Consider the following 26,918-nt stretch of genomic DNA (forward strand, 5'->3'; position numbering starts at 1 on the left):
CCGTTAACATAAATGCTGCTGTCTAAAATATGTGGATTTGTTAACTGATCAAACTCATAAAAAATTATGTGACATAAAAATAATTACCATAATTTACATTTTCTACGCGCGTGTAAAATAAAGTCTTGAGTCCACGTTGCCGCCTCGGAGAATTTTGCGGCTCACTGTGTCAATGTCACATATTTTTCCGGGGCAGAATTTCTCAGCGCGAAGTCAAGGAAAAGGGTGGCGAAATGGAGCAGTGAGAGTGGTCTGATGAGGGAAGATGAGTGACTCCAGTGCCCTGGCCATTGAGGAAGTGTACGACCACGTGAAAAAGGCGAACTACGCGGCAGCCTTCAATCTACTGATGGAGAAGCTGGAGCTGAGCCCGGAGAAGAAGGCCACCATTGAGGAGCTCCTCTCGTTCGTGCTGCACCAGCACACGGATCAGCTGCAGTCGGAGGAAAAGTACGCCGAGCTCTTTGACTGCTACGACAAGGTGCTGCTGCAGTACCCCAAGGACTGCGAACTGCTCACGGAGCTGGGATCGCGGCTGTACAAGTGAGTGGGAAGCCCTGCTCGAGATGATCACAATTCTCTCGCGTTGCAGGATGCCCCTGGAAATTATCATGGACGCCGTCCGGCTGCACCTGAAGCGCGGCCATTCGCGATACTTGGCCAGACAAATCCGCCTCGTGAGCTGTGGTGTCCGGACGGGGTTCATTTGTGGCCCGCCACAGCCACAAATCGACGATCTGCGCAATCTCTTGCGAGAATTGCACCTTGCCAAGGTTATCAGTGACGGATGCACGCTCTTTGCATTCCACGGCGAGTTGTGCATCGTGAATTTGCCCATGATTCAGGATGCTTTCCAATCGAAACTGCCAGTTTTCGTCAATGTTTCTCAGAAACTCGAACAGCCGGAAATCATGCAATGTTCTGCGCGGAAGGTGCGGTATTTCCTGGAGGAGGTGCAGGAGAAAATGGGAATCGGGGAAGATTCTGTGACATTTTCACCGGAAATCTCTCTATCTGCGGTTTTAGGCCTCTTGGCGGGATTCCCGGTGATTTACTGGTGTGAAACTGAGAACAATTGCCTCTCTATGGTTGCCTTGAGGCAATTCACTGCCTCAATTGACAAGGAGGAAGTCTTGTCCTTCACAGTTCCTGAGATCCTAATGCACGACCAGGAAATCCAGAAGAGTTTGTCTCTCTGGAAGAGTTTTATGCATCAATCAGGAGTGACAATCGAGGAGAATATCCATCAGCAGCCCATAGTCATCCTCTAGCTATATGTAGTCAGTTTAGAGAAGAAATTCACCTGGAATTTTATCCACTGATTCCTCCCTTTTCCTCTCTTTCAGACTCGGACGCTACGTTGAGTCCTTCAGTTGTTTCCAGCAAGTTCTACAGATCGATCCGAAGCATCTCAAGGCCTTTCACAGTCTGCAGTATGTAAAGGACAAGCTGGTGGAGCGGTGGCACTTTCGGATGCTAAACGATTGCCTGCGGAACTGCATCTATGCGAGTGTGATTGCGTCCAAGGTGGAGTTGGGCTGCGACAGCGTGCTGGACATTGGCACGGGAACAGGATTGCTGGCATTGTACGCCTTCCGTGGACGTGCCAAGACAATCATGGCCTGCGAAACTTCGGACGTGATGGTTTCCATTGCCCAGAAAGTGTTCGCGGCGAATGGAATGCGAGATGTCGAGGTGATGGGCAAAAACTCTCGGGAACTCACTGAGAATGATCTTCCCCATGGGCGACCAAAGTTGATAGTTACTGAGATCTTGGATTGTGGTGTGTTCGGAGAGGAGATCCTGGAGACACTGATGCATGCCAAAGAACATCTGCTGGCTGAGGGCGGGGAGATTTTCCCCCAAGAAGTCACTCTCATCGTGGCGCCCTTCCAGTCACGATCAGTCGCCATGGGAAGTGTCCTGCTCAATGAATCCTTCGAAGACTACATCTTCCTGAACGGCTACAGCATCGTGGCTCCGCAGACTGACCTGTACGATACCATAAGTGTCTCCCAGCTGGCCTCCTTCGAGACCCTCTGTTCCCCAGTGGAGTGCCTGAAGGTGAACTTCAATGATCTGCAGCAGATGCGAGAGTCCTTCAACGGAGCGAGCAACACCGTGAAGATGCGCTGTGCGCAGTCCGGCTATGTGGACGGATTCGTGGTGTGGTTCAAGCTGGCAATCAACAGTCACGGATCAGCTGTGATCGAGAGCAGTCCAACGTCTGAGAGTTGTTGGGATCAAGCCATCTTCCGGCTCAATCAGCGGCTGTACGTGGAGGCAGGCCGAATGCTGACAGTAACTGTGTCCTGCAGCGGAGGACACCTTCGGTTGCGTCACGCCCACAATCAGCCCATGGAAAAGTGCCTGGAGATCCCCGAGGATGTGCTGCGCTTCATCAATGACACGGATTACCTGACCAAATTGGAGTATGATGTGAATTCGCAGCGAAAGGACGGCAGCTTTCCAATAGTGATGGACTTTTCGCCTTTTCCCTACCTGGGAATGATGCTTCTGAAGGAAAAGCGCGCCCGGAAGCTTTACTGCTCTTCTCAAGCTCGCAGCTTCATTGCCTTCGTGGCTGAGAATAACTGTATCGACGCCGGGAGCATTGAGTACCTCTCAAGTCCCCTGGATCCATGCGTGGCCAACGCCAAGGCCACCTTCGACCTCATCATCCTCGCGCCTGTTCAGCAGTGCGGCGACCTTAACAACACTCATGTGGCCATGTATCCGTTGCTGAGGACGATGTTGCAGCCAAAGGGACTCATCGTGCCCGACAGGATCGAAGTGGTGGGCAATATTATACGATCTGACTGGCTGGTGAAGTCCAGCATGGTGGTGAATCCGGAGATGGACACTTTCGGCATCTCTCCGCACATCAATCAGTACGCCACGCAGCACTTCTTGGACCTGAGTGGCAACTTTGAGCACGTAAAGTTGACCACACTGAAAATAGCCGATCTGGCACTCGATGACGCCCTCCATGAAACATCCGTGAGCTTCCGCGCTACGAAAGGTCAGAAGATCGATGGCATTCTCTACCATTTCAATATCTTCTTCACCAGGAGATCGGATCCACTTGTGACGCACAGAGCGGACGCGAGGAACTGCTGCTTCCTCAGTCGCGGTGAATGTGATAGCAAAGCTCAGCTCACAATCCACTTTGTGCAGAACTTCGGTCTCATCAAGTGCAGCATTGTTGAGTTTGACTGACTTTAGGACAAAAATGTACGTACCAATCAGCCCGTGCGCTAGGTGCTAGACCCAGAGTTTGAGAATCCAGAGAATCTCATGGCTCAGAGGCCGTTATATGCTGAAATCCAATAATAAAAATCGTGATAAACCACCCAAAGGCAGTCAAATTTGAATCCTCGTGGCGAATTTTCGCCGCGCGCTAGTTAGCAAGAGTGTCCGCGCGAGGGCGATAGTGTGCCGTAATTGTTTTTATATGCTTGTGTGCTCAAATTTATACAGAGCTTTTGTGCATTTTTTGGTGGGTTCTCCATCATTTTACTGGTCAAATTGTAGTGTTTAATGCAATATTGGACTGTGGGTGAAGCGATTGCGTTGTAGATAAATGGATATTAATCGTAAGTACAACGATATTGAGGTGGAAAATTTTCCTATATGGCACAGCGTCTTCCCATTAATGCCGCATTCAAACACACTATCAACATTTATTCGCCCCAAAATCACACTTTGAATCCACTCGGGGGGCTTCACTGGAGCTCCACGGCTTTCAGGGGGAGGTTTTCCACAGCATAACACAGACTCGGGGGCGCTCGAGTAGCACGAGAGTGCGAAAAAGCGTGAGAAAATCCGCGAATGAAAACGATATGGAAATGTCAAATATCGATTTGCAATAGAAAAGCCTCTTTGTCGCCAACTAAAATCCTCCTAATCACGATTTTCCTGGAAGCAAGGCACCGATAAGTCGTGAGAAAGACCAAACGGCGCACCACTGAAGTGACCGGAGTCGGACGAGCGCTCTAACCTCACTTCAGGGGTGGATCTATCTTCCCGGAAGCGCTCTGCACAACTTCTGATGACAATCTCCACCTGCTTTTCTTGTAGTCTACAATGCAAATGTAATTGGTATGAATCCAGCTGACTTGGGAATGGTGTGGATGGGACATAATTCGATCATAATGGACGAAAATGCCACAAATCCATTCTTCGCCCAGACATCGCTGCCGTCATCAATGGGGCTCTCCGTGATGGATGACCTGAGCCAGCAGACGCAGGCCATGGTAAATTTTGGAGTAAGAACCCCTTGCATTTCTGTACATAAATCACTAGACTTTGCCTTGATCGTTAAGGTGAATTAGTACTTTGGAGAGAAAAAGTCCGTGGAAATGCAGCAATTCGAACGAGATCTGAGAAGATCGTGCAGACTCACGAGTGGGCGGAGCTTTTCAGAGGGTGGGACTTACAATTGCATGATTCTACAATTAAAATTAGCGCGAGGAAATTGAGAATTTCTAACGATATTTTGTTGCTCAACGCTTCGTTGAGATAAAAGAAATAGAATTTCAAAGCACTTAACAAATAGTGAAAAGGCTTTTATTCTTATCATGAGAAATATATCGAAGTTTATATACAAAATATATTTGTAGATTTCACGTAAACCCTTTAAGACTAACAAGATTTTTAGTGAACCATTTAATGCTGATTACAGTAGATTTGAAAGTCTGTAATACAATTGCTTCTGTCATTAACCCCATATTGCTGCATTTCTCTGGATTTTTGTAATTCTAAGAGAATGCCTTGATGGATATGTTTCTCACAGAAATTGCTTGGCTTCTGCCAAACTTGTGACATTCTTCCTCATAAGAAAGGTTTCAGAAACAATCTGCTAACACTGGATACACACGAAAAAATCCACACTTTTGCATGTTTTCTGCATTATTTTTTCTGGTTCTTTTTCGGTAATATTTCTTTTATTTCTATCGTATATTTCTTTAACAAAATTGCCAACAGTGATAGTAAAAGTATTAGATTAACTCGTGTGAAACACAGAAAGGTGCTGCTGAGGATTGCGTGGTGTGTTGTGTGGTGTGTGAGATTGAATTTGAGCAGCGAGAGATGCAGTGGAAAATTTTTCGTGAATGTGTGATGGAATTGCGGGATTTTTATTGCTTTTTCTCATGATATCACGAGCGAAGGGTTGATGAGAACGGGAAGGGAAGGCGAGAGAGAGAGAGAGAGAGAGACAGAACAGAGATGATTGAATAGTGGCGCGAATGAGTCCAAGAAGTGGAGGAGAAGATAATTGTAAAACGTGGATTTTTCTTTCTCTCTTTCTCCCCCCAAATGGCGCGTTCGATCACATCCCTGCACAGGACGTGAGTCCAATGATGGGTGTTGTGTCTGATTTCTCGAATGGTCAGGCGTCGGCTCAACTGTCCGGGGAGCAGCAACAGCAGCCGCTGTTCAGTTTGCCGGCGCATGTGGCGGGTCCGATTCAGGTGCAGGTGGCGGCTGCACCTGTGAACAATTGTCTGGACGCGACGGCGTATAAAATCAATCCCATTGCCATGTCGGAGTTGGAGACGGAGAGTCTGCAGGAGCACTTTCAGCAGCAACAGCAGCAGATTCTCATGAATGACGAGCACCGGGCGAGCTTTCGGTATCGCGCGTCGATGGGTCTTGAGAACGGCGTTGAGATGGTGTCGGATTTCGATATGAGTGACTTCGTGATGCAGCAGCAGCAGCAACAGCAGCAGCAGGAGAACAGCAGCGATGAGTACTCAATGGGAGCCACGTCGCCGAAACACCAGACGATCGCCACGCAGACGAGTATGGAGGGCAGGGACACCTTCAGGAAGATCAAGCCGGTGAAGCGGCCAGGATTGGTGCTCAAAACGCCCATTGCCTATGAAGGCAATGTCGATCCCTCAGAAATTCCCATCCAAAAAGACGGCATGGGTAGGTTATGGTTTTATTTTACCTTTTTTCTCATTTCTAATTACATTTTTGCTGTATTTATGATTTGACTTAATTTTTTATTGCAATTCGATATTTTCTTTTAGAAGAAGATTTACAATATGAAATCGCGATGAAGTTTTGTGGGATGAATTTCTTTTGTTTTATTGCAATTTTATCCCGAGAAATCCATTGAGAAAACCCCCTCTTGTACAGTCTTTAAGGACACATGCACATAACATCTCTCTGTTCACTCAATTTGGGAGGAAAGAAATACACCTGTAGATAATGAAATAATTCACTCACAGTCTCTATTACACATGATCATGTTCATATTTTAATTATTCAATGCTATTGCACTGCTTTTTCAATGTTTCTCCTAGAGCCCCCTTAATTTATCCTTACAGACATATAATTGCAAAATACCACATAGAATTTATGTACATAGATGTTTAGATTGTAAGTAGAATTGATGGGATTCATCACAGGAAATAAGACAAAATCACATACAATCACTTTCTCATTGATTAAAATAATTTTCTCCCCTTTGTCTTTGCAGCTGTTTGCGAGAAGTGCGGCGCCATTGGCGTAAAACACTCGTTCTACACGAAGGAGAGACGTTTTTGTAGTATGTCCTGTGCCAGAAACTTTGGTGTAAGTCCGGATCGCAAAGTGGGAATGGACTCATCGACGATGGAGGACTTTGAGTTATCACTGAAGACGACATCTGTGCCCAATACGAATTACAAATTCACGTACAAGCCGGTGAAGGAGACTTCATCGAGCAGTGGCGAGTTATTTAGGGATGTAATGCCGCAGGAGGAGATGCCACAGATAATGCCAGTGAAGAAGGAGCCACTGTGTGCCGAGGAGGAGCGCATCGAGACGGTGAGACGTCGTCCGGGCGATTCGTTTGATTGGACGCCACAGTTGAGCTTGCCGGGCTTCGTGGCAGCATCCGTGACGTGCTTTCGCCATGTTCCGGGCTACGATGTGTGGTCTAAGGTGTCGGTGGGCATGAAGGTTGAGGTGGAGAACACGGACTGTGATAAGGAGAGTCAGACAACAGCGGCGGCTCTTGGATATGTACCTCATTCGTTCTGGGTGGCGTCTCTGCTGCGAATTCAGGGATATAAGGGTCTTCTGCGCTATGAGGGCTTCGACGATGATGCAAGCCACGATTTTTGGGTGAATCTCTGCTCGTCCGAGGTGCACCATGTGGGCTGGTGTGCCACGCGCGGGAAACCTCTCATCCCGCCCAAGACAATTGCGAAGAAATACAGTGACTGGAAGGCCTTTCTCACGAATCGCTTGTCAAACGCGCGTACTCTGCCCACGACGTTCTACAACAAGTTGAGCGAGAGTTTCAAGTCGCGCTTCCGGCCGGGGCAGCAACTCGAGGTGGTGGACAAGAATCGCATCTCACAAGTGAAGGTGGCCACAATTCAGAAGATTGTCGGCAAGCGCTTGTACGTGCGCTACTATGACGATGTGGATGACAATGGCTTCTGGTGCCACGAGGACTCGTCGCTGATTCATCCCGTTGGGTGGGCCACGACAGTTGGCCACCGGATAGCCGGTCCAATGCACTACATGACGCGAATGGGACAGGCGAATGATGCGATGATTGAACTCCTGACGGACGACGCGACGCACGATTTGTTCAAGATGAATTTCACCTACGAAGAGTACTACCTGGACGGAAAGGTGTCCAACTTCAAGGTGGGAATGAAGCTCGAAGCGATCGACCCACTGAATCTCTCATCAATATGTGTGGCATCCGTGATGGCGGTACTCAAGTTTGGCTACATGATGATTCGTATTGATTTCTATGATCCTGTCGCGAATGGAACTGATTGGTGAGACTGAAAATCTTCTATAGATTTTTGTTTAGATCTGAATGAGATGTTTTTGACTTGCAGGTTTTGCTACCATGAGAAATCTCCTTGCATCTTTCCCGTGGGCTTCTGTGCGAGGAATAATATCCAGCTGATACCACCGGCTGGCTATACAGTTAACAAATTCAGCTGGGACGAATACCTGAGGAGCACAGGCAGTTCGGCGGCTGGCGAGGAGTTGTTCAGCATGGAAGTGCCACATCACAAATTTCAAGTGAGTTCTAGAGATTCTTACCTAATTTCGTAACTATAATTCATTTAATTGTCATTATTTTTTGTTTCTCGATATTGGCAAAAAATTTCATTTTCATTTTGTGTTCTATAAAAGCCCTTAATTTATAGAGGTGATGATAATGGAAAATTCAAACACCATAACATGGTGTAAATTCGTAAAGTGGCATTTCAATAAATATAATTTACACGCACTGTAACATGAATTGAAAAGGTGTTATGCAGAACATAAAATCGTGAAATTATCCCCATGTTGCAAATGATAGTAATTTATGCGACGTGAAAATATCACTCAAGTAGTAATAAATGCCAATTGGAAATTGTATATTGAAAATGCCACATTATCAGTGAAATCTGGGCGTGGGATTGGATTTGCATTGACCATTTTCTCTCAATTGCAGGTGGGCATGAAGATAGAATGCGCGGATTTGATGGATCCGCGATTGGTTTGCGTGGCGACGATTTCACGCGTCGTGGGTCGCCTCCTGAAGGTGCACTTTGACGGCTGGGAGGACGAGTATGATCAGTGGCTGGACTGTGAGTCGCCGGACATCTTCCCCGTGGGCTGGTGTGTGATGGTCAAGCATCGGCTCGAGGGCCCGAAAGTGTCAGCGCCGGTGAAGCCGATGGTGGCGAAGAAGCGGGGTAAAAAGAAGATGAAAGGTGAGTCGGGCTGGATGTTGCGATGGAAGTGGCTAATTTAATGCCTATGTTTTTTTTTATTTGCAGGAGGACGGAGAGGCATGAAGAATCAGACGTCGCCGGCATCGTTGAAGAGCGAGAAGGAGGCAGTGGGAAGGACGGGTGGCAGGCGCACGGACGGACGACTGGGAGGTACGATATCAATCAAGAAGGAGCAAAGACATTCGGAGGACGAGGAGGACTTGAGTGGTGGCGAGAGTGACATATCCGAACAGACCAATCAAACTGAACATAGTGATACATCTTCATCGCTTGCGGGGGTGAATGCTGTGGAGAGGATTAAGCCCACCGCCCAGTCGTCCTCATCCACGTCACCTCTCTCTAATCCACCGTCAGAGCGGAAAGCGACGAGTTATATTAATGTGAGGATGAAACTTTTTTTTCCAACTTTCTCATGCACTGACGATAACTTTTGTACTTCTCTTGATCTCTGCAGAATTCTGCTGTAAGCAGTCCCAAGTATATTCCTCGACTCAACGACACCAGCAGTTTGCCAGACATTGCGACGGGATCGTCGGCGTCCAGTGACATGGAGTTGTGTCCGGAAGTGTGGAACATCTTTGATGTGGCGACTTTCCTGCGTGTGAACGACTGGACGGCGTACTGTGACACATTCAGTCGCAACAAAGTGGACGGCAAGCGATTGCTGGAGCTGACGAAGGACGAGATAATCACGATGCTCAGCATGAAAGTAGGACCGTCACTCAAAATCTATGATCTCATCCAGCAACTCAAGTGCAAACTCAATCCTACACAGCTGAGGCGGGGCAAGAAGTTTTTATAGTGCCTGACACTGATAGTGAGAAGACTCGAGAGTCAAATGTGTGTGTGTTGAGAGTGTAAAATTTGATAAAATTATTTGCCTCGTGGGATTGCAGCTGGTTGAAGCGGGCGCATGAGGGGGAGTCGATTGGATGCTGGCCGACAGCGTTCAAATTACTGGAAATTAACAGAATCAGGGATTAGAGGTAGATGATTGGAGGAGAGAGTGTAAATATGAAAATTGCCATATACTTATTGCACGGGGAGTAGCACACACCTTCGGGGCAGATGATAAACACATGAGAAGATGAGGAAGCATTCATAAAGGATAGAGAAGAGTTTTAAGGTAATTTTGCATAGATTCTCAAACATATTGTACATTTTCAGCATATTTGAGCAATAGATGAAGAAATATAAGTTATTTAGATATGAATTTTACCACATTTTGCGCAAAATTGCTATGAGAGCGGGCAAATTGACTGCTCTTAACCCCTTGTCTGTGTGATTTTTGGCGCATTCCAATTGGAAGCGGCTGGTCGGGAGGCCTTCCAATACGATGGTGATTCGGTGCGGTGGTGGGAAAGCGAATTCACCACACCGAATGCAACTCACCACGTCGCCGCGGCCTCTTCGCCTGCGATCGTGCGTCTTCGGGCGCTTGGGGGCGTTGCCAAAGCCCAGCTGGCAGACGCCGAAACGTCGAACGCCAATTTTCACCCGCGAGACAGAAGTAGTGCTCTGTGCACGAGGAGTGAAAAATTGGGAAAATTGGGCAGATTTTGCAAAAAGTGTGACTCTTTGGGGACTGCGAACGGATTTGTAGTGCTAAAGTGGCGCGGTGTAGTAAAAAGTGTGGGGGGAAAAGTGATAAATGTGTTTCCGCCCAGATCGCGGAGCCTTCCAGTATCGGTGAAATAGCGTCATCCACGGGGCCTCAGCTGTTTCCCGCCACCAGAAATCTTCTGAAAGTCTTCGCGATTTCACGCTGTTCGGTGTGAGGTGCAGTTTTTGGTGGAGAAAAAGCCATCTTTCTGTGAATTATTGGGTATTTTGGCCCTGTGAGTTTGTTTTTACTGTTCACCTGTGCTTAGAGGACACGGAATTGCGTATTGCAGAGCAATTTCACGCGACTACACATCGAGAGAAACCTTTTCCGACCCCGGGCAAAAGGAGAAGAGACATCTTCAGTGTTTCGCGGCGTGTGTTTGTGCAAAATGTCAATTGTGGGTAGCAAGAGTGAAGAATTTGTTGTGGTGGAGACAGTGCAGAAGCTGGACGAGAAGTTTATGTGAGTAGAAGGGCATGATTTGGTAGAATTTTCAGAGGTCGCGGGAAAAATGGGGTGGCGCGGCTGGCGTGTGCGCCGAGCGGCCGGGCGGCGCCGGCGAGTGTGTGTGCAAAAGAGCGGAGCTCCGATTGGAATTTGTGCCTTTTCTGCGTCGCATTTTGCCACACATTTACCTGCCGCGCGCGTCTCACATTCCCCCCGCACACACACGCACGGGCTCCCAATGCAAAATTCATACGTCGCAGGCCATCTGCGGACCACGTTTGGCGCGCGTGAGGCGGGGGCACGGGTGGTGGCGCCACCCTCGCGCGCCCTAGCACGCACATTTTCAGCTGTTTGTCCGTCCGGCCGTCCGTCTGCGGCGGAGTGCTGAGACGGCGAGAGAGAGCGCGTCTTGGCGTGAATTTCCGGGCACACAGCGCGGTCGAATCTCGACGCAATGGAGGAAAAATCTCCACAAAAGTGCGGCGTGGCTTTACCCACACGCACAAACGCGCGGCCGCATGAGCGGTGCCAAAAATAGCGATGCGAGCGGGCGAGAGCGAGAGAGAAAGTCTCCGGCTCGGTTCCCATATCGATCGATGCACCAACACGCCGACAGGGCGGCATCAGTGTGTGCGCGCTGCGAAGCACAGCGGGCGACGAGCAGCGTAGCGTAGTGGGATTCTCGCTCTCTCCCTCCTGCCTTATATCGTGTTACGTAAAAAAAAATGTCTCATTGCTCACACTCCTCCGCCCGGCGTCAATTTTTCAGCATCCACACTAATCAAATGCAAGGTATGGCGCCTCCCCCCACCCGCCGAGCCCGTCCACATGCTCACGTGAGTGCCATTTCGAGGGAATTCAGCGATGAATCACCCAGACAGCTGACTCTCGATTATGTGGAAAATGGCACTTTTGCCCATGACGCAATTTCCGGCGTTGTCGAAAAGTCGCACTTGCCGATGCCCACGGATCTGGGTGTGAGCAGACGGCGCGTGGGCGTGTGTGTGCGTGGGCCCTCGAAGATAATTTCCGATGAATGTCAGAATGGTAGGAAGGATCCTTACCCCAACTCCTTGGCCGCAACTAATTATTTCAGCTGTTCCGAGCCAGACGCGCGAGACCGTGCAAAGAGTCAGTCAACTGGTTGCATCATACGGCATTTGAGGCGAGAAAATAGTGTTGTGTGGCGTATAGAATTTTCACCGAGAGGAGGAAATGACACATGAATTGCAATAAAGTATAAAGTCAGACGCATTTAGTGAGTCTGCACTGGCTCCGCGTGGCGCGGCGTGACATAATTCTCCTGAGATGTCGCGCTTCGCCCTCGCTGTCTCTCCTCTCGAAATAGACATCATCTCTCTAATGACCCAAAACTGTCTCGATGTCATCGGCAGTATTGCAAAATTGTCCGACTTGCACATTGACAATTGAGAGAGTACACAACAATGTTGATTGCCGCAGTGGCTCTTTCCCGCCAAGACACTTGGCGCGCATTTTGCCCACTCAGCCAGCGCAGTCAAGTGAATTTGTCGCGGAGTTTATGATCTCACATGACGGACACAGAGCATGTGTGCCTCCGTAGGTTGGTTCAAGAACCTTGCAGATTTGCCTTGCAACATTAAGCACTAAAGGTACTCAATATCGAGGTGACACAGAGTCAACAGCGAGGAGTTCTTTAAAAAAAAAATGTTTAAAATAGGAGCAGAAAAGGACACTGCCCTCCAAATGTGACAAAAATTAATTGTCCATTGCAATGTCTATGATAATGACTTGGATGTTTTCTTTTTGGAGTTCTTAGCAAATCCTACTGGATTGATAATAATTCTCTGTCCCAGAAAACTGGTTACAATGACTGTTGGATATTTCCAATTTGTAACCCATAGGCGCAAAATTCTTATTAGTAGCAATTGCAATAAGAACGCATTACATTATGTGGATAGGAAACGTCATCGTCTTAAAAAAAAATAGCCAACTCCATTAAGCTTCACATTTTATAGCAGTTGCTTAGGTGGCACTGACAGTGACGTTAACATTTTAATTGGATTTCGCTTGAAAACACGTGGAAATAGTAAAATGCTGACGTCCCACTATATGACACCAATCCGGTAAAAATTAAAATGAATTTCATTGTTCAGTCAGAAGTTCTGAATTGTGCTAAAACAAAACTGCAAAGCACTGAGTCACAGTGATAACGATAAGAACGTTTGCAGTGTGCAACAATGAGGCAAATAATCGTGCTTTATTCATAATTTGTATATTGCTTACGCAATTGCTTGATGATGTCCTCGACTAGAACGACGCGCGCTCCACATTTCCTTCCTTTTGATGGTCAATTTCATATCATGTGCCGCAAAGATTGTTTATTCATTGTCGGCTGGCAATTGATTTCTTTTCTCTCTCTCTCGCTTGAGCCAATCAAAATGTTGTGTCCTTGGCTCTTGAGAGCCCGAGTCAATGTGACAAAAGGCGCAAAATCATTGGTATGTCAATGCATTTGAGAGGGATTGTCATCATGCAATTACTGGAGTAGTTCTTTTTGTGCTTCTATTCCGCAAATAAGCATACACGTCATATGTATATTTCATATGTATCAAGATCAGCTGATAGATGCCATATAGCACAATATGGCATGTATAAACTTCTGTGTAGGGAAAAAAGTAAGACAGAGACTGATATTTTGCCACCACATATGTAGATTTGCTCGGTGTATGGCTTATAAAAGTGTATAAATAATGCATTGAGTGCAGACTGAAGAAGTGAATTTAAATACTCTCCTGACGTCATTCGTCGGAAATACGGGTCTTACCCACCTTCTGCACCCCAAAGCCTCATTTAAAGTCCACTTGATCGGCTTGTATTGAGTGGTCTGGGGAACTTACAGTAGGGATTTCGGAGAATTGCCGCAAGACACTTTCATGGTTTGTCACCAACTGTGAAGTCAATTCGCTTGGTCAGGTGCTTATTTGTATATCCAATTTTCCCTCTCATGTATCTCACTGCTGTTGTGAAAAATTGTGGGAATTCACAGGCACAACACCCCATGTCTGACGTTATTCACACTTTCGAGCTCACATGTTTTCTGTAAATGGTTTTCTGAATAGGATTAAGTGACAACTTATTTGCCGCAATTGTTTGTAGTTAAGGTAACAATTAAGAGTCTATTGCAATTCCAAACTGGCTCTTAGCAGATCTAACTAGTCTGGTGTTTTTTTTTTTAATTAGTGGGATTCACTGTAAAAAATTGTGATGTGCGCAATTACTGTTGACTTCCATTGTCGAAGTTTGATTTCAGCTTCAATCCAAGTCAGTCGCATTTTTCGTCAGATCCCAAAATCCAATCTTCACAAAAACTCAATCTGGGTAATTTTCAAAGATGGCCAAGAATTGTAAAACCGGATTCATTTCCGATCTTGCAATGCATCTCATGCAACGCACGTGGGCTTAAAAAATTAAGGTCTGTAGGTAGTAATCCAATATCTTCGGCAATATTTCACTCCACCTGTAAATGTCACTGTAAAAGTTTAGTGATAAAAGTGCGTTTTTTCCGCGAAAAATGGGTTAATTACTGCATGGCTATCGTGCGTTATATGGTTTAAATTTAATTAAATGGTGAATGGATGAGAATATTAATATCGGAAAGTGTTATAAAGCTGTGAAATTTACTGGGCGGTATAATTTCTTTTATTATTCAATTTGAAACACCATTTTGCCGTATGTCCAATATAATCTAATTTGCTGTGTAAACAGGCAAGTGTAATATTTGTGTCAACATTTACACTCATATAGTGCATACAGCAAGGGGTTTTAATTGAAACGCACGTTTCAATTTTAACACAATTATTGGATAACGCTTTAATGGTCGTGAATGGAGTCAATTTGTAGTTTCTGTTTGTGGGGGGCTGCAAAGGGGGAGCGCGTAAAAAAGCGTGCAATGTGCAATAATGCATTGATGCTGACACACAGGGGGAGAGGGGAAAAATGCAGCGAGCTGAGTACTTATGGAGAGCTGCACATGATAAGAACCGGCGCCCGCCATGAGCTCGGGCCCCCACACACTCGAGAGAGCGCGGGAAAGGCATTGTATCTCAGTGGAAGCCGGCTCACCAACATCATATGATCGATTATATGGGATTCTATTTTCGCAACAAATTGCTCAGTTATTAATTGTGTGGCTGTGCAATTTGAAGTGTGCACTCTATACATGCTCGGAGCGCCGAGTTCAAAGTCATGCGAAAAGAGAAGTTAATAAATGTTTCATTCTCTTCAGGTCTCTCTTGGCTTCAGACATTTTTCTTTCCCATTTTGCCTTGATATCGTTTCGATGTGCATATGGACTTTGAATAAAACGCCTCCGCGAACTTGATACTTTTTGCCTGGGTCTCTTCTGTCCACTTTTACCTCCTCTGCCCTTAGCGTCAAAGGAGTTCACATGCAGACTGAGGTGGAAACTCTCTTTGGCTTGGCTTGATTAAAAATTTCTCGCCCACGTTGACTTTTTAGCTAACGAGAGTCAGGAGAGAAAATATATTTATCTAATTTTACCGCGTGCTGCAAGTATGAAATTCTACTTTCGTGGCCGTTGATACATGAGGAAGTCTTGTGTCTCTTGTTAGTCGTTTGATACAGACGATGCCGCCACTTTTTTTCGTCTATTTTCGCTAATGCACTCGGTCGCGTGATTGTATTTTGATTGAATTCACGTGATAAATATTTCATCCTAATTATTTCCTATACATTACCGTAAATAAAGTGAGCCATTAGAGAGAATGTGAAAGGAATTTGCAACATAAGTTGTATAGGCTCAGTTAGTCTACAAAGTATCAAGATAGGTGCATCTTTAGCAGTATGGCAAGAATAGTGGCGTCCAGTTTTTTCTATCAACTCCCACCTTCGGAAATTGGCTGAAACGGTAACAGAAGGTACTGCCATGCTCAGAAGAACGAGGTGTATAGGTGCGAAATAGAATAAGCATGCGAAAAAAGTGGTGAGACAAGCGGCGGCGCTTATGACAATTTTCTTTTCGCGGTGGATGCCAAATGGTGCCGCCTGTCGACAATCCCAAATTGGTGGCGTGTCGACGCCACCACGTCGAGCCAAAACCGGTGAGTTTGAAACTTAACCTACGCAACATATGACGCGTCCTCACATGTCTACCACCTCTGCATCTTTTGACCACATCTCTCTGTATGTTTTTTTTTCCTTCTGGCTGCTTACGTGCTATTTTCATGCCGACTGATCAAATGGCTGCATCGAGACAGAGAGCCAGATGTGCGTATTTGATAAGATGTATGGAGGAGAATAAGGAAAGCCCACGGAGATTGTATTTAGTGAAACTTATTCAATTAATTCGTGATGCAGCGCGGCTTATATGATATACATGAGGCCGGTGTGAAGCTTTCTCTCACTCTTGCAGAGAGACAATAAGGCAAAGACGCGGTGAAACACTTGCAATTGGGCACTCATTTGGCACAATTCCAACTGTTTCTGCCTTCATTTCTAAATGCGACACACAACATGAGGAAGAAAGATGCGGAATTTCGATGAAATCAGGACATGAGGGCCTTTTTTCTCTCTTCATCTCTATACATATGTGGCATCCACGTGACATGCTCCCAAAGAAAGCGGGTGCGAGAAAGAAATCAGAAAATGCGAGATTCTGCCCAGTGTTGATAATTCACATTGTCACATGTGGTGTTGTGTTATAAGGTAACTGAGAAGCGCGCGAGAGAGAAAAAAGAGTAATTTTCTTATAATGTAATTTATACTGTGAAGCCATGAAATTATGGCGCCACCTTGTCGGTTGCTATTTGCACAATTGGCACCAACATCTATTACATTCTAAGCCTTACTCCATCCCCCCAAGCTCATTTCCCGCGCGAGATAGATGTGCCCAGATGAGATGATATAGGCGAAGAGACAGCGACACCCAAATGCTCCGGAGGAAGTGCATTAACCTATGAGAGGATTCAGATCATTTGACTGGCACTATTTTCGTTTGTAAAATAATGAGCACGTATGTGTGCGTTTATCTTGAAAATTCTTGACATATTTAGAGAGTGTCACTGAGCGATAAGATAGGATATTTTGCAATTACGCAATTTTGACACAAATTGATAAAACACGCAACACATTTGCCAGTCAGAGAGTGTCGTTGATACTCCCCCTTTGTGTAATATTATTCCCAGTAAAAATAATGGAAATCAATATCCAAAAATCTGCCATGAATGGAAGACCTTTGACAACAGTGAGGAGAGACAATATTCAATCTGTGAAATTTGAGGTACAATATTTCATAAAGTGTATGGCTTTGTGAGTATGGAAAGATCAAATACAATGTGTAAATTGAAGGCAGGTTGTTTGCTGATGGGGAAAAGTGCCTAAAAGTAATCACGTAATTGTAGAAATTATCACATATCATTATTTCTTGTGTAAACAGTGATTTTGTATAGTTAGTATAGCTATAAAAATATTCAATATTGCCTCCTATCCATTGGCATATCTCTATCAATATTTTTTATCCGGATGCGGTAATAGAGGAAAAGTGGATAGAATTGCGTATATTTGGAAAACAGAGAAGAGCTCTCTTAAATGTGAAAAATTGAAGAAGTCATGGGGCTATGTTGACTCCAGAGAGCAGAAATAAGATCAGAGTTGTATTCAATAAAATTCTCACTCTTCCATATACTCTTCTTCTGAACCATCAAAAGCTTGTATAGGCATCTGATGAGCCTAAAACTTGTTACTGAATTAGATGCCCATCAAGTCAAATCCATCTCGATGTAAGTAGAAAGCACTTTAGATAAATTTGAATTGGTTGAGCTCCTCCTGACCAGTTTACCAAGTCAACTCCATATAGTATTCCAATTAGGTGGAGACAAAACAAGATAATTGGAATGGAAAATCAACCGAAATTGTCAATATACAGAGGCAGGGATTAACATCTCTGCGGCTTCTGATAATCTTGGGCTCCAGAGGTGTGTGTGCGCCTCATATGGATGAAAGAGGCGTGGGTGGAAAAGCGCGGGAGACGTGAGGTTTCATGGTAAGTTTGCGTAGGGCGAAAGCGGAAGATGCAGAGAACTGGAGATTTCTCAATGAAGGGATAAAAGGAGAACAGTGCCACAGAAGTCAATGGCCAGCGCAATACATTCGTTGGAAAGTGTGCTGCGCGCCTTATCGCAGGGTGTGGCGAGACCATGAGAGAGAGAGCGCGCGAGATCTGGGCACAGTTGGGGTTGATGTACTGCATCCAGGAATACAGCTTGTCTTTTCGGTGTGGTTTTTTCGGGAAAGAGATGCTAGAAACTCATTCCTCGGACTTAACAGGTTGCGCGTTACGACAGTGTCGAGAGGTGTGAGGAAAAGGGGCAATTGTTAATCAACCGGTTGTACGTTATGAAAATATTTTGGGATTTCTATGCCGCGTGTTGCTCATCGAAAATCACATGTGAGTGCGAATTGTGGATTTTGAGAAATAATCAGTCTTCGGCGCGGCACTAAACACTGAGGCGTGCTTCAAAAATAATCACGCCCTAGAAATGTGGATGAGCCATCGAAAAGTCATCATGTGAGAAGAACTCTGGCAGCCAAGAAAAATCATTGAACTCACATCGGGGGCTTTTTTATATAACGACGGTACAGCATCATGTGAGATGTTTTCACCGCGCGAGTCTTCATTGTCTGTCCTGTGCGCGCTGCTCAGCTGTAAAAAGTCTCAATTTACTTGTGTTTTAGTACCCTTTGTGTGTGATGTTGCATGTTTTTGTTTTGGGGCCGCGCCGATGAGACAAGGGCCAAAAATCTAAGCGTGGCTTGTAATGCCCAATGCAATTAAAAAGTTTATGGTGCAGAAAAAAGTGCAGCAAGAAATTCAATGACACATTGTCAGTCGAAATAAGATCGGGTTGAGTAATTTCACTCAATATGAGGCCACATAGCGATATGTCCAATTAGCCATCGCGTCTCAGCTGATGAGGTGAATTTGCAACGAAAAAGCGCGCCAAGACGGTGTAAACAAAAAGAAGGGAACGAGAAGGAAAAATTTTCCGACAAATTGATCATTAATCATGATGGTGAATGAATAAAATATTACAATGAACCATACGTCAATGACGAATGAAGGTGACGTGCGATGGGTGACCCAAAGTGATCAGAATTTTTCGTGTGTGCGATCTGACTCACGTGAGTTGTAGCATCAGCACAAGGTAACGCTGAATGTCACTTTTGGGTGGTCGGGAATGTGGAAAAAGATACGCTTAATAGACGCAAAAACTCTCAAGATGAATCAGCTGTTTCTTGGCGCTTTTCGTGTGAAATTAATTTTCGGAAATAGCATGAGACCTTATTCTCGGGTGTATCCGGAAGTGGCGCACATACCTTTGAGAGACTATGGCTTTGACTCATTAGGATGAATGTACATTGCGCAATACTGCACTGCGCTCGATCGCGCTTTGATGAGTGTGTGTCACAGTCGAGAGAGAAGAGATGTTGTGCAATTTTTAGCTGGTGACGGCAAGGCCTTCTTTGCAAAAACGAGGAGGCCGCCGTGGCCCCAAGTCTTGTGGTCGATGAAAAGCCATGTCAAAGTGGAGGAGAGCCACTTCATGAGGTACAGCACTACAACGCCTGACTCAGTTGCGCGCGTCTCTCGTTGGACAAAAGCATCTCCGCGAGGTGTGATCTCTCTGGTGTTTTAATGAGTAGCACAGAGTCTGTGAATGAGAATTAGCGAAGTCTCGGACGGGAATTAGAGATACCGATCGCAAGTGGCTTTGCCTCGTGAAGGAGTGCGCGCAACACCTTCGAAATCTCTTTGTTTATCAACAAGTGTCTGATATAAACAGATTTTTGTGAAGGTTCCATTCACCTCTAAAAAGAATACGAGATTGTCAGTGTCGGAAAATTAACTTGATGCTTGGAAATTACTGTCATTTCGCATCGAAGCTTATGTAAGTGATGTTTAGGGACTTTTGTAATAATTGATATTCAAGTGTTAATGACTAGAGGGAAAAACCACTTGTACAGCCACTCATTATAGCCATAAAGTTGTTTTTTTTGGGAAGAAGAAATAGTAATTAGGACCTTAACGGAAATATCTGTACACTTGTGAACTCTTCAATTTTGCTTATCATCTTCGCCATATGCACAAGAAATACTTACTATCTAGCAATTCTTTGATGTTCTCCCGATATGTTGGCACAATAGCAGCGCTCTTTTGATCCGACATGGGGCCAAATATTTCCAAAATGAATAATTGTGCGAATTGTTGGCAACAGCTGTTGAACTGTTCGTCCACACTTTGCGGCCATTTGATAGGTTATTGACCATACACACATTTCGAGATTTGTTGGCTATATTTTGCGGGCGATGGCGATATATAAATTGCAAGCAAAATGGTTTGGGAGAGGCTGGGTTAGTAAAAGGGAAACGGGTTTGATTTATTAATTGATGCGAATTTCCATTTTCTTCCATCTAATCGACCAAGTGAATGTCTTGTCACCACCACACAACACCATAAATTATATTAAAAACAATTTTTTGTACATGCCAGTGTCCACATGCGGCAAAACTTTCTCTCGTGCGTTCTATCATAGGCACTTAATTGGACATTTATTGTAAATGCGCGAGCAATTTCAGCCTCTTTTTTATCTATACGGCGCAATATTGCATTTTTCACCTCACGCGCTTCTCTTTTTTGCAGAATTACACAAGAGGACGGCGGCGGTGGCGGTGGTCATCATAACACAACAACCACGATGATTGATAATGATAAGAAAATGCGACGCCAAATTGCGAATAGCAATGAGAGACGTCGAATGCAGAGCATCAACGCTGGATTCCAGAGCTTGAGGCTACTCCTGCCGCATCACGAGGGAGAAAAATTGAGCAAGGTACGTGGCACACAATAAATCCATCATCATCATTCATCAAAGTGCGAGATGAAAGACACGATCGCGATTTTCGTCGATACACATTGCTTCTCTGTAACATTGTTGCTAAATGGGAAGGAGGTCAGCTTTGTGCTCTCTAGAGGTGCTTGGCATTTGAATAATTTAGCACCTACGAGAATTGTCATTCATTCTGAACCTTCTGAACACTTTGGCGGATGTCGTGGGAGGTGTGCATAATTTCGGGTGATATTTTTACTCAGCAGGGGTGAAGCTATTAGCAAATGATATATTTCCAAAATTACTGTCACTGCACATTGACAGCGCATTTCAAATGACTTAACGGTTGGCGAATGGATAATTTTTCAAATCCAACTATTTTCGTATTTAGCGTATATTTTAATGCACTCTATGAGCGTGTGTCAATGAACTGTGTGTTGTGGTATGAAGAGAGCCGAAAAAAACGGAGCGATATTTGTGAATGAGGTGAAACTGAGTCACAAAGTTTGAGAGAGAGAGAAATCCTATAGTTATGTATTTTGCAGATTGAGATGAAATGGTGGAGGGTGAAAAGCTGTGTATATATATTGTTTATCGTGGTGGATTGGAAATTGTATCAAAAGTTAATTGGCGAGACACAATTTAGCTTTTTCGTTGAAGCCGTGAGTGGAAGTGATTTGGTTGCTGTGTTGATGTGTGCGATTATAGTAAAACAAGTCTGGTGCGCGACTACCAGTGGAAAAAGCGCTGAAACTGTTGAATGAAATGAATGAAACCCACTCAGAAAATGTACAATGAAAGAGTTAAATGTACTCTACTATATGCATTACTACACAACTCGGGAAGAATGTGTTTGCGACGTGAAACAGAGTGAAGGGGAATGACGCGGGGAGGATTACACCACACCCATAGACAACATTCGAGCTCTTTTATTATTGATTCATCGAACTTTATTTTTCAGGTATAATATCTCTTCTCCCAACCATATGAGATTGTTCATTGTGTGACTCGTTATTTTGGGTGCATTCGCTGCCATATGTTTGTAAAAATTTCTCCCTGTGCATCTGAAAATGCTGCCTACACGGTTGAACAGAGTAGAAAACTGGCAAAACAAACTGGGAAATTTCAGAGAGAGAGGGAGAGAAAGAGAGGGATAGAGTGAAAATGTATGGGAAAGCGGTGTGAATGATATTCTCACTCAGTAACTCTCTATATAGGCTCGTGTACGAAGTTGTGGGAGAAAGAATTAAGGTATGAGAGTATTTTTCAATTAAAATCATATATATAAAATCTCATGTCTGATGAATAATTGAATAAACGTACAGCGCGATTTTATCTCAAAATGAGTGATAAATAACACAAACGGAAAGTTATTTATGTCATTGCACTTCTTGCCGTCAACATGTGCCTCTCATTTTTTCTCAGACCTTATTTCATCACAGCAGTGGAAAGATCTAGAGGAAAATATTTTGTTTTTATATAGCGGTCATTGGTTTACACTTGTATTTTTGTATGACTCAATATTTCCCGGCTTAAATACCATCGCGCATGTTTGTTGGCATTTTATTTTTAATATTATTTTACATTCAGCATTTTGCGAAGAATACGGGCATTTGGTGAATTTGAATGCAGTGGAAAATGCAAGTTGGCGATGTTGTGTGTCCCAACGAGAGATAAGTGTGTGCACGCCAATGAAAATCAGAGAGTAAATGACATAATAAACATCAATTATTGTGGAATTCTCGCATATTTGAAATTTTCAATTTCATTCACACAATTTTCAAGTCTGCCTGTCTTTGAGTGTGGTTGTGGTGGAAAATAACGAAAATAATATCATGCTGTATGGGAGAGTGCTTTTAAAAACTTTACACAAAACAACTTACTCGCCTTGTGTATATAGTCATTATGCAATTACTTTATTTACGATTTAAGTACAAACACATTTCTGCATAAATATGTTACTAAATAAGGCGAGAGTGAGATAAAAGTGCAGTGAAAAGACTCAATGGTTCATTATTATTTTCAATTTTGCATCCAGACGGTGCCATAAGTGCCATTACAAGTAGATTATCGTTGGATTTGTGCATTGTTTCATATCTTATGAGGTCAAATAAATTATTTGTAACTGAATTGTGAGTGGAATTTCTCGCAAAACTAATCTTTGGCGGATTTGCAAGGTGTTTTAGAATGCAGAAGACACTGCAATTTATCTGTTTCTAATTGCTGAGTCACTACTAATTAGAAATCTTGGATTACCGGCGCCTCTTCGAAGGTCCTTGACTATCCCATGATTCAGTACAGAGTATGATATCAAGCACTTAACAACATTGTTTCGCTCGTGATGTGATGAATACGTCGGAATGAACAGCTGTTGACTAATTCCACGATGCTTTCATGAGTATTTCCTAGTTTGCCTGACAAAGGGAGAGATAAGAAAATATAGAATTTGCAGTAATAGTTCTCTCATTATCACTCGAGTTCACCGCAAAATCCTTTGTTCGTCTCAATGTTGCCGTTCGCTGAAGATGAAGGTTTTTCCTCATTTGCCAACTGACATCCAACAAATGATCATCATATTTTCCTTAGAGCTTCACACAATGTTTCTTCAACTCGCAGTAGTTTGCAGCATGTGCGCGACTATGTGTAAAATGGGTGGGGAGGTTTGCTAATTTAATTTTAATTCACAATTGATGTGTGCCAATTAAGCAAAATCTATAAATATCACCTTTTTTTCGTCTGAATCGCATTGAACACATGGGTGATGTTCAATGAAAAAGAGCTGTAAGAAATGAGAGCAAAAATATTGAGATCACTCGAAGCCAGATACACGAGAGTGGCTTTTGGCGGTTGTGGAAGAGCAAAAAAAATTCGCAAATGTTACCTTCAAGTTTAAAAATTTCTGCACTAGATTTTGTGCGGTGGCACGAATTTTTCCTGTTGGACACACTGTGCGTTGTAAGTTTATCGGCTTTGATGCTCATGGGAAAGGAGAACAGTGAGAACATTGCGAGGGATATATTTAGCATAACTTACCAAGTTAAGATACATGTCTTGTTGGAGGCAGTCGCCCGAAAAACTTATCCTTCTGTTTTCCACTATAAACATGACCCAGTTTTCATCTCGTGTTTCCATTTTGACTGGCTAATGTTGCAATTTTCGTGGAAACCACACTGATATTTTTGAAATGGAAAATCCCTCGCAATTGATGCTGCATTGGATGCTTTTAATCGCTCTAACGTGGTTGTTATTCGGCGTGTGTAGTGATAAAATAGTAAATTCTTCGTGGTGTGAAGTGTGTAATTTTTAGAAATTCTCAGAATGAATTATCTGGGTAGAGACATATATGCAGGAATCGTGCGCGAATTTAAAAACAACTCACTAATTGAGGACAAGGTTGTGCCATGTGCTTTTGTCTTGCCGGTTACCATGAGAAAGTGTAGTGGCAGAAAAAACGTATGGGGGAGGATTTTATCTTGCATACACCCATTGAATATGGGATTAAAAGTCGCCAAAGACATTTGATTGATACTCTCTACAGCTTGGCATTTGCTGGGGATTTTTTCTGAGCTCACATCGTCCTTGTATTTTTTGCATGAGGTGTGCAATCTTTTTTCAAGAACTCACTGGAATTCTGTTGCGGGAATAAATCTGTGCGGTGTGTGTGTGGAAAAACTATCAAGTTTAGGTGGGGAAGGCATGAGAATTGCACTAGAAGTACAAATAAGAATATTCTCGCAATAAATTTGAGCATTAAGTACGGTGATAAATAACAATAATTGTGACTTTGTATTGCCAGCACAAATAAGGTATTCTTGGTGGCTATAGCGCGAATTGTAAATGAGGTAGTTTAAAAAGATCACTTCTCGCGTATAGTAAATTCTCATTTATGACATTCGCGTTGATGGATTTGTTAGTATGCATTCTGCTGAGAGATGGAATTTCTGCACAGATACGGTTGATGTCTGCATAAGATACAACGTGCATGTGTGTATAATGACAGGATGTAAAAGTACTTAAGAAATAATTGAAGCAAAATAGCAGCAAAACATCATCACTTGTGCGTTCTAGTCTGAAATTGAACAACTCCTCCATAATGTGTAGTATAGAGAGAATCTCAACCAGTCTCTCATTCATACATTTCAATTCGAGACTACACTTGAAGGAGGAAGTCAGTCGAGACAGACAGACAGACGTTTTCTTAGCTTTATGTACGATATCTTATTATATTGCCATATATATATTGAATGGGCGATGGAAGGGGGAGAGGCGCAGTGTGTTGGATTAATTAGTTGGAAAGAGAAACGAATTTTCTTGGTGAGAAAATAACTTATGTACAACGCAATCTAACAGAGACAATTCACGGGCGTTTCCAATTCAATACACAATTTCACATTTCGTTTTTCTCCCTATAAATCTCCCTACTTTTTTTTCTATTCAGAATCCAAAGATATTACACTATTTCTGGTCAATTATCATAATTCACCCAATTCTGCTTTGATAAAAACCGATGTCACATGTCCGAAATAGTAGTGTTATTGTTCATAATCATGCCAATGATAAGGGAACTCGGAGAGAATTACTACTGTAGCAAAAAGCGTTACGATAGAGTAGTGATTTTGACCTGTCTTTCGGCGCCAGCAAATACCGGTAACTGTACGATATGGTGTATAAAAAATTGAGCATAGCTATTATTAGCACAGGCGTATCAAAAGCTCATTGAAAATTGATACACGTGGGCTTCCACTACGAATGTATAATTCAGAGCGAAATTTTTTATCAGTGGGAAAATCAGTTTTTGCTCTGATTCCACGAGAGAGGATGTTTGGTCACAAAAACACACTGGGTTTTCGGTGCAGATGCAAAAAATCGCGCATGTTTTGATGAGTAGAATTTCAGTAGGAATGAAGTGTGTTTAAGAATTTGCAATGAATGACAATGGCAACTAATGAACTTGATGAAATATTGGGGATTGAGAATGTCAGCTTTATATGGCTAACCTTAGAGATATCCCATATCTCATTAATGGGGAGGACTTTGCTTGGATTAAGCTGAAGACTAAGTGAAATAACACCGTATGGAAATTCCGCTTTCAAAGATTGTCTTCACGTTAAGCGAGCCTGTCTTGAGAGATCTAGTTTTCTCCTCGGGAGAGAACTGAACAGTGAGTTCATTAAAATAATTTATTATATTGTTCCGCATATTGTAAAACACTAAAATGATATGTTGTGCCCACGCTATTCGGCGTCAGTCATATCTTTTTCGCCTTAGTTCATTGAATGGCTGCAATATGTACATTGGTTGCACATTGAAATGATGTGAATGTGGTGCACCATTGCAATTTTAATAATGCCACAAGTTCGAATTGATGGTGGCGGCCTGTGTATATGGTCTCTAGAGAGAGGCGCATGTGAAAATCCATAAAAATCCACGCCGAGACACTCTCAAGGTGAGGAAAGATCACAATGCTGAGACCTTCGCAGTGTCTGCAATGTTTATTGCTCGTTTTTTCGTATATTGGATGCAATAAACCTCTGCAGATAATTTATTTCATAGTGCAGTCTTGCCTCCGGTGTGGAATGCCGAGATGGTAATGAGTGTACACACAGCTTTCCAACTATAACCCTTATGTTTGTGGTGAATTTGATGTCATGGGTACAACGCCGGGGTCTCGCCGATAACTTAGGGTATCCACACCTACGAATTTGTTGCTTATGATTTTGGCAGCGCATTTGGACGGAGGGAGAATTGTGCCTCTCAGCTTGGGCTCCGTAGAGCAAGCAGTAGCAACAGCAGCATAGTAAAACTAGTGACGTACAATCTTGTCGCTATGGCAACAACCGTATATCGATCCACCGGGCGACCGACTTTATAACACCAAAACTCCGGCGCGGCAGCCGGGAAATTGAGTGTCTCACGGGGGATGGCGATGGGTGGGGAAAATTCAACTTCTAGCTCTCAATTGCGCATCGAAAATTTGTGCGCATTCGAGAAGAATTTGTGCATCGCATCTTGATTGCGAAGCTGCAAACCCCTATTTCGACTCTGCTTCGAATTTGCCCACTATTCTAATTCACTTCAGGTACAGTGAGTTCGAGTTCAATTGGGAAAAATTATATCTATGTCATAAAAAGCTAGAGGCGATTGGAGGATGGGCGTTGTGCTGTTTTGCTGATGGAGAAGTAAATGTCTGTCTACGTAAGAATAGCTAATTGAGAATGAAACTAAGAATGAACT

At 43.8% G+C, this 26,918-nt stretch overlaps 3 protein-coding genes across 5 annotated transcripts in view; all 3 read left to right on the forward strand.

Moving 5' to 3' along the window:
* Nucleotides 1–178: 178 nt before the first annotated feature.
* LOC132261580 (protein arginine N-methyltransferase 9-like) lies at nt 179–3,352 on the forward strand. Its single transcript, XM_059760456.1, has 2 exons — nt 179–543; nt 1,347–3,352. The coding sequence occupies exons 1-2, from the start codon at nt 266–268 to the stop codon at nt 3,217–3,219; spliced, it is 2,151 nt and encodes a 716-aa protein (XP_059616439.1). The 5' UTR covers nt 179–265; the 3' UTR covers nt 3,220–3,352.
* An 89-nt stretch (nt 3,353–3,441) lies between these two features.
* On the forward strand, nt 3,442–9,957 carry LOC132262550 (polycomb protein Sfmbt). 3 transcript variants are annotated; one of them, XM_059761838.1, is made up of 8 exons: nt 3,442–3,596; nt 4,081–4,268; nt 5,349–5,934; nt 6,491–7,790; nt 7,854–8,043; nt 8,462–8,723; nt 8,790–9,124; nt 9,199–9,957. In XM_059761838.1, exons 1-8 carry the CDS (start codon nt 3,584–3,586, stop codon nt 9,544–9,546), a joined length of 3,222 nt encoding a protein of 1,073 aa, XP_059617821.1. In that variant the 5' UTR covers nt 3,442–3,583; the 3' UTR covers nt 9,547–9,957. The 3 variants fall into 3 exon arrangements, with proteins under 3 accessions (XP_059617821.1, XP_059617822.1, XP_059617823.1); XM_059761839.1 differs by having other exon boundaries at nt 4,081–4,256; XM_059761840.1 differs by lacking the exon at nt 4,081–4,268 and having other exon boundaries at nt 5,397–5,934.
* Nucleotides 9,958–10,268: 311 nt separating this feature from the next.
* Nucleotides 10,269–26,918, forward strand: part of LOC132262994 (transcription factor AP-4) — a 39,989-nt gene continuing 23,339 nt past the window's right edge. Inside the window, exons 1-2 of the mRNA XM_059762526.1 lie at nt 10,269–10,812; nt 20,498–20,687. Of these exons, the coding sequence (XP_059618509.1) occupies nt 10,739–10,812; nt 20,498–20,687 (264 nt within the window). The 5' untranslated portion in view covers nt 10,269–10,738. The remainder of the gene's footprint in view (nt 10,813–20,497; nt 20,688–26,918) is intronic.

This window comes from Phlebotomus argentipes, unplaced genomic scaffold (genome assembly GCF_947086385.1).
Source record: "Phlebotomus argentipes unplaced genomic scaffold, Phlebotomus argentipes genome assembly contig_15, whole genome shotgun sequence".
In the NCBI taxonomy this organism is placed as follows: Eukaryota; Metazoa; Arthropoda; class Insecta; order Diptera; family Psychodidae; genus Phlebotomus; species Phlebotomus argentipes.